The 12,012-nt window shown below is 54.5% G+C and overlaps 1 protein-coding gene across 3 annotated transcripts in view; it reads right to left on the reverse strand.

The window, feature by feature from the left end:
* Positions 1-12,012, reverse strand: part of Kcnq4 (potassium voltage-gated channel subfamily Q member 4) — a 51,470-nt gene that overhangs the window by 7,601 nt on the left and 31,857 nt on the right. Inside the window, exons 6-10 of one of the 3 annotated variants that reach the window (XM_075945453.1) lie at positions 11,870-11,980; positions 11,608-11,703; positions 9,080-9,168; positions 5,002-5,058; positions 463-683 (exon numbers count right to left, since the gene is read on the reverse strand). In XM_075945453.1, the coding sequence (XP_075801568.1) occupies positions 463-683; positions 5,002-5,058; positions 9,080-9,168; positions 11,608-11,703; positions 11,870-11,980 (574 nt within the window). Of the gene's footprint in view, positions 1-462; positions 684-5,001; positions 5,059-6,978; positions 7,024-7,404; positions 7,567-9,079; positions 9,169-11,607; positions 11,704-11,869; positions 11,981-12,012 lie in introns of all 3 variants that reach the window. The other 2 variants (XM_075945452.1, XM_075945454.1) reach the window with 2 other exon arrangements.

The following is a 12,012-nucleotide window of genomic DNA, read 5'->3' on the forward strand; positions in this document are numbered from 1 at the left end:
TGTTTTACGGATGAGGGAAATGGGACCCAGAGAAATGAGGTCACTTATCCGAAAGAAGTGATGGAGGGCCAGTGAGACGGCTCCGTGGATACAGCATGCAGACTGATGACCAGGTTTGATCCCCAGGACCCATGTGGGAGGGAATCAGCTCCCACAGGTTGTCCCCTGACCTCCACTCGCACAGGCACGGACACATGCACACAATAAATAAGTAAAATATAATTTAATTAAAAAAAAAAAACAAGTGACAGAGCCAGGATTCAACTCTTGGAAGCCTGGTTCCCATCCTGAGCTCTTATCACTGCCAAATGTCCCCTCTGGATTCACATTCGATTACCCTACAGTCTGGAGACTGCGTTATGGAGAAGAAGTTACGATGTCCATTTTCTAGAGCAGACGACCTGAGCCAGTCTCCCCCACCCCTACCACCTCCGGCAGACGCACTTGACCTCCAGGGCTTACCCTCAGCAGAGCTGCGGGGCTTGAGTCTTAGAGAAGCCCGGAAGCGGGTGCGGTCATTGAAGCTCCAGCTCTTCTGCACCTTGCTGGGGCTGGACGCCTCACCCACCTGCTCACTGCTTGGTGAGGTGGGGATCGGCGGAGGTGCCAGGTGCTGTTTGGAGGGACCTGTCCGCTTCTGGGAGCTGCTCATTCGGATGCGGTCTTTGATGCCCATCCGGCTGCTGGCGGAGCAGGGCAGGCCAGGGAAAGAGTCAAGTTAGCCGGTGTCGAGGCAGATAGGTGGGGTCAAAGCTGACCTAGCTGATCTGGAGAGTGGCTACTGGGTCTAGATTCCCCACCAGTGATTTCCTTGGGTGTGGTAGGGGGGCCCTGGTGCCCACAGGAAGCCAGATAGGTCGATGGGGATGTATCCCTCCCCCAGCCCCACCTCCCATTCTTCCCCATCCCCAGACAGATAAGGGTTACACAGGAGACAGATGTCACAGTGAAGGCAGTGAGAGAAACCGGAAGGAAGTGAGAGACAGGAGGACAGAGGATCCAGGACCAGCCCAGGTAGGTGGGTGGAGGGTGAAGGTAGCAAACCCCGAGGGTACGGACACTGTAGGAGGAGCTCACCTGGTCAGGCACGCAGAGCGAGGCTCTGGGCCTCATTGTACACAGGGGTTGGCTTTATGGAAGTGAGAAAGTGTGTGAACATGTGTACCTGGCTGCCCTGCCACCCGTGTGTATATACCGCCTGTATACATGTGTCCACTTACACGTCCCCCTCCTCACACTGCTGGAGCTATCTTATCCCATGCTGGCCAGGCCACGGCTTTAGGTCCCGGCACAGCCGCATAAATAAAACACTGCAAACTCAGGTCTCCATCCCAGATTTCCATGTGTTTGTAGCGGTGGGGGCGTGGTGGCTGCATGATACGATGGCCGGCTAAGGGTGTGACTGTCCAGGACATGCCAGGCGCTGGTCCCTTGGTGAAGATTTGTGTGTAGCAACCTGTTCTGCTGTGTTTTCCCTGTCTGTGTTCCCCAAGTCCTATCCACGTGGTCTTGGAACACCTGGAAGGCCCACCTTTCTGGCTACGCACCTGTGTGCCTGTGAACAGGTGTGGGTAAGGATGTTTGTTCTCCCTGCTCTTTCTGCACCCAGCTCCCCATCACATCCCCAAACCTTGGAGGACAAACAGAAGGAGGCCTCCATTTCCCTCAGACAGGCCCCAGTTAACCAATACCTGGTAGAGTAACTCTGTGTCCAAGAGGTTCAAGAACCATGCTATGCTGTTGGGAAGACCTCAGCAAACATCCTTCATCCCACACCCTGCAATAGTATCGCCATTTCCCCTGCTGGAGAACCCTTGCTGACAGGTCCGGAGGTCCCCACTCTGAATGTCTAGAGCCGTAGCGCAGAGAAACACCAGCCAGGTTCAGACAAAGCTTGAGAGGGGGCAGAGGTGACGAGGTGGTCCTAGCACCTGCCTGGGGGCTTTCAGATCAAGGGCTGAGCAGATGACAGGCTCTGGTTTCCGTATTAGTTGGGAGACAAAGCCTCCATGCCAAGGGGATGGAGCAGAGAGCAGAGCCAGGGTGGTGAGGTGGGGGAGTGGGCCAAACCAGGGCTACCTCGGGGAAGGTGGCCCAGATGTGGGGTGGGGTCAGCCTGTGGGGTGGGTGCCTGTCCTGGGGGGGAGGTTATATGGCACAAGTTGGGAGTCTGGAGCTATCAGAAGGGATCCAGTCATGTTCTTCACATTCCTGGGATCTCTTTGACACACCCCAAAGACTCCAAGAGAAGTTTGAGTGTGGCTTTCCCAAACTTGCCTCTGCAGACCCATTCCTGTGGGCTCTCCTCATGCTGGCAAGCACCCACACCCACCCAGGCCATGCAAGAGCACCCTGTCCTCTGCTCCTCTGGAGGGGGAGAAAGGGGAGGAGACTGGAGAAGTCCTTGAGCTTCGGTCCAAGGACTGGAACGCCAGATCGCTCCCTGCCGTTCTGATGAAGTTTGGCCTTCCTGTTACTGAAGTGTACAATAAGGCTATGCTTGCACCTGGCGGGACTCTCAGAGGAAGAGGGCTGAGGCTTGCACTATGAGCCTTACAAAATCCCTTTCTGGCTCTGATTCCGTGATGGTGGAAGGGAGTTTCTGGCCTGATTTAGGGATTCTGTAACTTTCCAGCCAGTCAAAGGTCTTGGCTCTTCTTGAATGCAAGAAGACACTGTTTTCCCCTGGAGCAGCCCTGGATTCCAACTCCTTGGGCAGGGACCAGAAAAAAGCTCACGTCAGCCTCTCTGGAGCCTGAAAGCTCAAAGAAAATGGGAAGAAACCTGGCACACGGTAGGCACCAACGGCTCTTTTCTTCCTGGGCTCCTTAGAGCACACAGGGTCCAGGCTTTATGCTTTCAGGCCTCTAAGCCTCCCCTCGTAGGGTCCCTGAATTTGTCATCCCTATTTTATAGGTGCAGAAAGAGAGAAATGAATTGCCTAAAACAAGAGCAAGGTCAGGATCCATTTTCTCTGACTTTAGAGACCGTCTTTCTCCTATGGCAGTGGTCCTCAGCTGGGGGCGATCTTGTGCCTGACAATGGAGACACAGTGGGCTTCCACTCTGTAAAGGGGCTCTCCTGGCACCTCCTGGGCGGAAGCCAGAAATTCTGTCCATCATCCGAGACGCATGCCATAGGCCCCAGCAAAAGCATCATCGGATTCAAAATGTCAACAGTGTTGAGGTAGAGAAAAGGGGAGAGGGGCTGCTGGTGCCTGGAAGGCTGGAGGGTGCCTGCACTGGTGCGTGGAGGTGGAAAGAGGTGGGGGGAGAGGAAGGAGGGGGTAAACTTTCATTGGCTGCTCTCCAGCTGCCCTGAAAACCCGGCCACAGGGAACTCTGCCATCACAGTCCAGGCTGAGAAAGGCAGACACCCATCCCCATGCCGTTCACACAGCCCCTCTTCAGGGACTATGGGGCAGCGGCCTTATCACTGGCCTCTCCACCCTTGGTTCTTCCTGACCTCCAGCCTACACTTGTGGAGGGGCAGATCTAACCCAGCCTCCTCAGTGCAACCCTCAGGGAGCCCCTATTTCTTACAGACATGTTCCCAAGCTTTTGAATTTTCTTTTGTCATGATTGGGGAGAGAACTCGAGAGGTCTGCCATAAAGCTACACCCTTCTCAGCTTCCAAATCACTTTTCAAAAGTATGGCCTTTATTTATTTATTTATTTATTTATTTATTTAGGAGATGGGCTCTCCTGTAGCCCAGTCTGGCCTGAAACTTGGTATGTAGCCAAGGATAACCTTGAACTTCTGATCCTCCTGCCTCTACCTCCTGTGTGCTGGGACTATAGCATGCACTACCGCATCCAGTTAATGCAGCGCTAGAAAGCAAACTCATGCATACTAGGCAAGCACTCTACCAACTGAGCCACACCCGAAGGCCCTCTTAACTGGCAAATGCACTAAAGTGGATGAGGCCACCTTAGACTTACAGCAGCCAGTCAGCACCTGTATTTTACATGGAAGGAAACGGAGGCATAGAAAGCTAGGAGTTGTGCACAAGGGCACACAGCTAGCAAACTGGAGCTAGATGGTGGCCTGAAATGACTACTCTAAGAATGGCTGCCTCTCAGCAGAAGCTCAGTAGGGGCCCTGTCCCTGTCTCCAACCACAAGGCTCCACAACCTAGGCCATCTGAATGCCAACAGGATGCGACTCATACTGGGCTTTGGGTTCTTTATGATTCTGTCCTGCCCCAGAGTGGTCCAGTGGCTGCTCTCAGATCAGGCCATACTGGGCAGCAGGGTCATCTCCCATAGCTTCGCTTTCTCTTTCACCTCCAAGCTTGATCTCTGCAGCTCCCTGGCCTGAGTACCCTCCCCCCCTCCAGACACTCTTTCAGGGCGGCTTCTGGGTTAAATGTCTGATCTCAGCTTCTCAGCCCCTCTGCTTCCCTCCTGTACTGTACTCAATGCACCGAACTGCGATTACTCTTTGCAGCTCTCTGGGGACCATGTTTTATTCATCACCATTTCCCCAATGCACAGAGCAGGACCTGGCATGGGGCAGGTACCACAAATGTGGTTGTGATGTAGCTGAAAGAGCCGGGTGCAATTGGCAATTGGTGACAGAGGTGCTGGGCACAGTCTCTTCAGGTACCAGTGGGCTTCCCAGGTAGGTGGCGGAGAGCCAGGGAGCCAATCCCAAGGTTGGCACAGGTCAGAGTGGGAAGGACCCTCAGAGAGCCTCTAGTTCAACCTGCCCATTCCACAGAAGGGAAACAGGTCCAAAGAAGAAAAGCAATTTGGCCAAGATAACATGGGAGTCAGCAGCACAGCCAGCATATCCTCCAAAGCTCCTGAGAGTGTCCCTTCTGACACCCGGCCCATGCCCTAAACATCCCCAGGAAGGCAAGGGGGCTTAGGGCCTCAAGACAGATTGCAGGCGGCAGGCACATGCACCTTGTCCTTGGCCCATCCTGTCCTCCTCTCCAACCCCTAAAGTGGGGGGAGCAAGGAGGAAAGGGGACAGGAGGAGCAGATAAGGGGGTACCTCGGTCTCCAGCTGGCGTGGATCCGAAAGAAACTCCGCTTATTACTAAACATCTGGCTGAAAAGTTGAGAACAAGACACGAACAGAGGTTAGTAACAAAGAGACAGGTGGATTGAGCGTGGAGTGCTGCCAGGACGGGGCTGGTCTCCTGTGGCTAGTGGGAGAGAAGGATCCCCACTCAAGTCACCCTCCAGGCCCAGCCCCAGGATGCAGAGGTAGGTCTCAGGCTCTGCATATGAGCCCTTAGGGGTATGTCAAGCCTGTAGGGCCCCTTCTCCAGTGACCGCGTCCGCGAGGTGGAGAAGTCCTGTCCTTTGCATTTTGAATGCATGCTCCATGGGATGTGGACACAGGCAGTCAGACTTTTAGAACGCATCCCATAACCCTCAAAGGGAGGGCCTGGCCTTGGGAATGCCATTCCCAGGAAGTCCCACTCCTTGGAGCTCCACTTCCTGAAAACATGCTCTGTGTGGGCAATCCCCAAGCTCCATGTGTCCAAACCAGGATGGGAGTGGGAGGTAGCAGTATACACATGTGTGTATACACATATGTATGTACACATATATGTTTGGGAGTATCCTAGCAAGAGTTACACCCCATTTCCTAGGGTCAAGATAGCCAAGACTAAGGACATGTCCACTTGGCTTGAGTCTGGTACAAAAGCCACAGCTCAATGCCCCTGCCCCAGGTTCCTGAATCATTCCACCGTCAGACACACAGACACGGATACTCCAGAGCAGACAGACAGACAGACACAGTGTTAATAATGCCAGGCTTTCAGCATTCGTCTGTCCCCAGGCCTCTGAGGACTCAAGGATCCAGAATCATGAAGGGGCACAGGGTCCAAGCTCCCATCCATTCCTAGTGGTTTCTAATTCAGGCAAAGGGAGACAAGAATGAACTGGAAGCTCAGAGTCCATATTTGGCCCCACTCAGGGTTGCCAGAACACCAAACCTTATGAGTTTCTGGCTATAAGTTGTGGTTTGGCAGGCACAGGACCTGCAGGCAGTGATGGAGAACCCAAGTCAGGTTGTGCCTTGGGCTTCTCTTAGAGGGAGCTCCCGGTCTAGCGTGGCCAGTCATTCCTCTCCCTGAAGTTCCAGACCTGCTTAGCCCTCACTGAAAGCAGGGAAAGACCCTGCTCTTCCATCCCCACCAATCCATTCCCCAAGCCCCTTCAGCCCCAAACAGAGAACCCAGTGCCCCTGAGCAGCCTGTAAGTATATGCAGGTTGGGCTCGACTCTGACCCTGACTAGTGTCAACAGTTTGCCAAGAGCACAGTTACTCTGCCTTTCTCCGGGCACACAACAGAGGTGAGCTCTCTGAATGTGGAGGGACTTGCCTCTTCCCTGGCTGCTAATGTTGGACTTGAGCTTAATGATACCCCAGACTCAAGGAACAGATGTCCACCTGGCTAGTTCGAGGATGATGTGCGGGATGAGGCAAAGGAAAAAGATGGGCAAAGCAAGGGAGAGCAAGACGGAACCGAACTGACCCTTGACCTCAAAGCTAACGTCTCACAGAAGCCATCACTTTTTCTCTAAGACATAGGAGGGGCTTCCGCTATCCTAATATGCCTGGGATTCCTCCAGTTAGGAACGTGTAGATGAAGCAAGTGTTGTTCTGTCTTGGTTCTTCTTTCGACAGGCAAAAGCTCCAGGTCAAGTTGGGAGAGAGGTTGGGGGCAGCAAAGAGTATCTCAGAACAGAAGGAGAGAGAGAGAGAGAGAGAGAGAGAGAGAGAGAGAGAGAGAATCCCGGCGGGGGGGGGAGGGACCCCTCCCCCCCACATTCTAGCAAAGCTGCAGACAAGAGCTGCAGAGATAAGCGTGTTAGTTAGTCACTGGCGGAGTTTTACGCAGGTCCTGTGGCAGTCTTAGTCACAGAGTTCTCTTCCAGCAGGCTCCTGCTTCCCGCATGCCGGGGGAGGGGAGCCCTGCCCTCACACCCCAGAACAGAAAAGCGCCCTCCATTACCTGAGCCGTAAGCACTTGGGGCCAGCGGCCTCCTCCTCTCTCCAGCTTCCCGGGAGGGATGGGGGTGCAGGGATGGAAGAGTGGTGGGGGGTGGGGTGGGATGTGGAAACAGAGAGAGAGAGAGGACAATGGTATGAACAGTGGAGGTGACAGGAGAGAATGGTGCGGACAGCTCTCCCTCTCAGACCCTGGGAGACCCAGAGAACGGAAAGGTAAGTCCAGTGTGGCCTCTCTAGAGAGGACCCCCAGTCTGTACCTGTGGCCATCTGACGACAACTACCACGTCTCACAACAATGCCAGAGATTTCCCCCAAACAGGTCCATACACCCATGTGCTGGCTGGAGGAGGTCTGAGAGAGGGTGAGACAGAAAATGGAAAAGGAAGAGAAGAAGCAAGAGGAGGTGGTGGCCTCTGGGGGCCCCTACCTTTCCCCAGGGCAGAAGGAGGTGCTGCCCGGCCGGTGGCAGGTGGCAACGGGCGGGTAGCGAGAGGGCGCTCCATCAGGTACTGGCGCCCGCCTCACCTCCAGGGGCCGTAGGCCCCCATTGCGGGCCCGTTGTACGTGCTCAAACAAGAGGGCCAGCTCTCTGCAGGAGAGGGCGCCATCAGCTACAGGCAGGGCTTTGGGGACACCACCCACCTCACCCAATGGGCCCAGGGCTACTGATCCTGCCAAGTCTTGAGCCACCCTCTAAGGGTGCTCATAAATACCCCAGGCCAGAACAGAAGTTCTGGGAAATGGGAAGGAATCTAGGCATGGTTATGTGGGTTGGGCACAACTCCAAAGCACCCACACAAAGAAGGAGATGAGTCCAGCTGACTCTGCTCCTCTTCGCGGAGCTGTGCCTACCAAGCAGCCTTTAGCAGCTCTGAAATCCTTAGTCTCCCAGCCTGACTTGGGTTTTAGGAGGAGACTAGAGCTGAAGACAGATTTCATAAGGTGGCCAGCCCCTCTTCTCTGCCCTGTGCCGTCCCTCCTACCACGAAGTTCCTGGAGATGGGATGGGGCCGGGTATCCACTCACTCTCCAGGCTGTTTCCTATCGCTATAACCAGGAAGGTAGCCGCCCCTCAGCCCTCACCAGCCTTTCCAACGGAGCCCAAATCTTCAGGCCAGGCTGTTCCTCTTACCAGGAAACCCAGGCTACCCCACCCAGAGTGTTCCCACACTTCCACGGCAATTTCTAAGCACCAGATCCCTTAGAACATCTTCCTCCTCCCCAAAGGGGCTGCTTCAAATCCAGCCTCTAGCTCTGCCTCTGCCAGGTATGGAGATGGGGAGAGGGAGGAGTGACATGGGGAGCCCCCTTCCCCGCCCCTACCTCCTACTCCTCCCCTGGGAAGCCTGTGGGACAGGGAGGGAGGGAGAGGGGGCCAGGTGCGGGTGCGAGTCACGCAACAGCTGCTGGAGGATAACTAATGAGGTAAAAACGGTGGAGAGAAGCGCTGAGCACAGCAGCCCAGACTAGCACGCAGTCCATGCCACCCTGCCCGTGGGACTGAGCCAACCAAGCCGGCTCTGCAGTCTTCATTCCTGCCCCAGGGCCTGGCCAGGCACCTGGCTCCACGCACCTTGATGATGCTATTAATAACCTCCGGCATGGAGCCACCCCCATTCAGTCTGAGCCCAGCCGGGGCCAGCAGAACAGACCCATCGCTGGCCTCAGAGGTTGCTGCCCAGAACAGTAACAGGGATCACACAGTCACGCACAGGGGCTCTGGGGCGGGCACACGTTTCTGCCATAGCACCGTCTCTAACCAGCGATACCTTGGTTGGTACAAGCTACAGTGTGCCCACTCAGGACTGAGGAGAGATGGGCTGGCTGCCGCTTCCCTAGGTGGCATCACCTATTGGTGAGCATGTAGATTGCCAGCACTCCGTGTGTGGGGCTCAGCTTCAGAGGCAAAGCTGCACCCACACCCTGAGCCCAGTGGACATAGAAGAGCTGAGGAACGGACCAACCAGGCTCCAAGTTATGAAGGACCTGAAGCGTCAGCCCCGAGGGTTCTGTTGGAGCAGTCTCCTCTCTCAACCCTGAGGGCATCTTCTCAAAGGGCATTAATGCCAGCCCCTACCCGCTCCCACTCCAGCAGCACCTACCTGAAGGATGGGAGAATACTGTCATAGTAGTACCAAGTGGCTGTCAAGTAGGCCCTGCTTGTATCCGTGGAGTACAGGCGCCACGCAGCCTGGAGGCACGGGGAGAAGGGCGAGTCATAAAAGTCCTTAGCCACCCACCAACCCTCTGCCCCCGAGGGAACCCAGTCCCAGGCCAGCTGAGAGTGATACTGTGACCAGAGGCCAAGTCTAATTCCGTAGCTACCAGCCAAGAAACCATGACTTCCTCAAGGTGACCCAGTAAATCGGCACCAGAGCCAGGGGCCTACAAACACTGGGACAGAGCTGAGGTCTGTGGTCAGGCAGGTATGGACTTCTAATTTGTTCTTCCACGCAGAATAGACTGACCATTGCTGCCCTAACAGTGTTGTGAGGATGAAGGGACAGATGCGTAGCCAATGCCAAGCTCAGCGCCTGGTACACTTAAGGCCAGGGTCCGCGAAGCCCTCCCACTAGCTCCCTTAGCTAAGTACACATTCGCGGAGTCTGGTTAGTGTCTTTCTTCATAAGCTGCATCTTGGGCCCCACTGTATCCTCAGTGCCAAGTACAGTATCTGGCACATGCAGGTGCTTCTGCAAATGTTTGGGGAGGGAATGTTGACTAAGTGAATGGCTTTACAAATAGCGACTACGCTGTATTTTCATCAGCCGCCTACTGCTACATGGGACTACGAGGGCCTGAGGGAGAACAGAAAAGATTATTGCCCACAAACTCTGCAGCAGAAGGAACTACGGTCAGAGGTAGTTTTCTACAACGAGAGGAAAAACTGTCTCTCTCCATCCAGGTAAAAAAGGTCTGGGAAGGACTGTGAATGGATTGATCCACCGGGATAGGAAGATACAGAGACTGTTAGACAGGACAAAGCAGAATTGGGGCAGCCCCGGATGCCTCCCCTCCTCTGGGTGCCTCTTGTCCTTAAGGGGTTGCCACAAGTGACCTCACCAGCCTGGCGCCTTCCGAAGACAGAAATATTTTTACTTCCTGCTTGCCTGGGTCCCTGGCATGGGCTGGGGAGCAGCTGCCAGAGGTCTCATTAATTATGGGTACCACAATACCAGCTGTCTCTCAGCAGGGACCGTGCCAATCGCCTGCCCCTACAATGCCCCTTGGGAGGCCTGCTCTGGGAGGACAGTGGCCATTGTGTCCCAAGGGATGCTAAGAAAAGGCTGGGCTGGTTGTTGGAGATAGCGGGGAGGGAGAGAAGGGGCTCTCTCTACCCTGGGAAGGAGAGATAAGGAGGGGCCAAGTCAGGCTGGGGTTTGGGGGTCAGAGGATGGTGTGCTGGGGAGCAGGCAGCGGTGTGCTGTGTCAGGACTCTTAAACTACTTCCTACAGGAGTTCTCCTGCACGCCCCTATGCTGGAGAGAGGCCAAGGTAGTGAAAGGCTTACAGATCAGAACCCACTCCGATCACATCCATCACACTGAGGGAAGCTGAGACCACATGCCCTGGCTTCCTATACCTGCTCTGGTCTTTGGCCACTCCTCCTCTACTTCCTTGACTGGCTCCCTTCTCACCTGCCCATTAAATGCTGGCAATTCTGAAAGTCCAACTTTGGACCATCTCCTTATTGTATGGATTCCTGAGGGCACAGTGAGTGTATCACGGTGCCAGGAGTGGAGCAGGCTGACAGACAACTACCCAGTTTCAAGATGGCAGAGTTAGATCTGTACTTGGATATGGGAGTCTCTGGTCCAGGCTCTCCCCATCCCTGGTCATGGCTGCAGTTGGCAATAAGATGGCTTTAGGGAGTTTGAAACCCGCTGTTTGCTGCAGGAGAACATCACTGACAACACTGTCAGCATCCCAGCTCTGTCCACAACGTGGCATGCGACACCCTCCTGTGTCTATCTGAATATAATTGGCCCCCATAATCTCACAGGGAGTGGCACTTTTAGGAGGTGTGGCTTTGTTGGACTGGGTATAGCCTTGTTGGAGGAAGTGTATTGCTTTGAGGAGGGCTTTGAAGTTTCCTATGCTCAGGGTACCACCCAGTGAGTCCTTCCTGTTGCCTGCAAGATGTAGGACTCTGAGCTACTGTCCGCCTGCATGCCACCATGCTCCCGTCATGATGATGGACTGAACCTCTGAAACCGTAAGGGAGCCACCCCAATGAAATGTTTTTCCTTTACAAGAGTTTTAGTGGGGCTGGAGAGATGGCTCAGAAGTTAAGAGCATTGCCTGCTCTTCCAAAGGTCCTGAGTTCAATTCCCAGCAACCACATGGTGGCTCACAACCATCTGTAATGGGGTCTGGTGCCCTCTTCTGGCCTTTAGGCATACACACAGACAGAATACTGTATACATAATAAATAAATAAATAAATAAATAGAGTTTTAGTGGTCGTGGTGTCTCTTCACAGCAATAGAAACCCTGACTAAAGCACCCCCCACCCCACCCCCAAGTCATATCCCTCTCTGAGCTTTGAAGTAGAGCTGTAGTTTTTAAATTGGGACACATGGGTCAGTGCACAGGGCTGGCAAGCACGGGGTCTCCCAAGCATCATGTACCTGGATGAGGTTGGCTGCTGGCATCCTCCGCTTCTCAAAGTGCTTCTGCCTATGCTGCTCCTGCACCTTCAGGGCAAAGCCAGAGCCCAGGATGCCCTACGGAGATAGGATATGGTTGCAGGCAGTGTAGGGAAAGGACAAGAGCATACTAGAATGTTCCCATACCTGCCCATCTGAGGCACCCCGGGTTGCCCAAGACAAACTTAGGATAGACTTGTCAGGTCTTGGCCCCAGCCTCCCTCACCCACCAGCAGGAACTCACGGCAGGCAGGGCAAAGAAGGAGATGCCCAGTAAGGCGAAGCCGGCAGCCAGAACCCTGCCCAGCCATGTATGTGGCGTCTTGTCCCCATAGCCAATGGTCGTCAGTGTAATCTGGAGATACAAACAGGTTACCCATAGGACTG

The sequence above is a fragment of the Microtus pennsylvanicus genome, chromosome 13 (genome assembly GCF_037038515.1).
Source record: "Microtus pennsylvanicus isolate mMicPen1 chromosome 13, mMicPen1.hap1, whole genome shotgun sequence".
In the NCBI taxonomy this organism is placed as follows: domain Eukaryota; kingdom Metazoa; phylum Chordata; class Mammalia; order Rodentia; family Cricetidae; genus Microtus; species Microtus pennsylvanicus.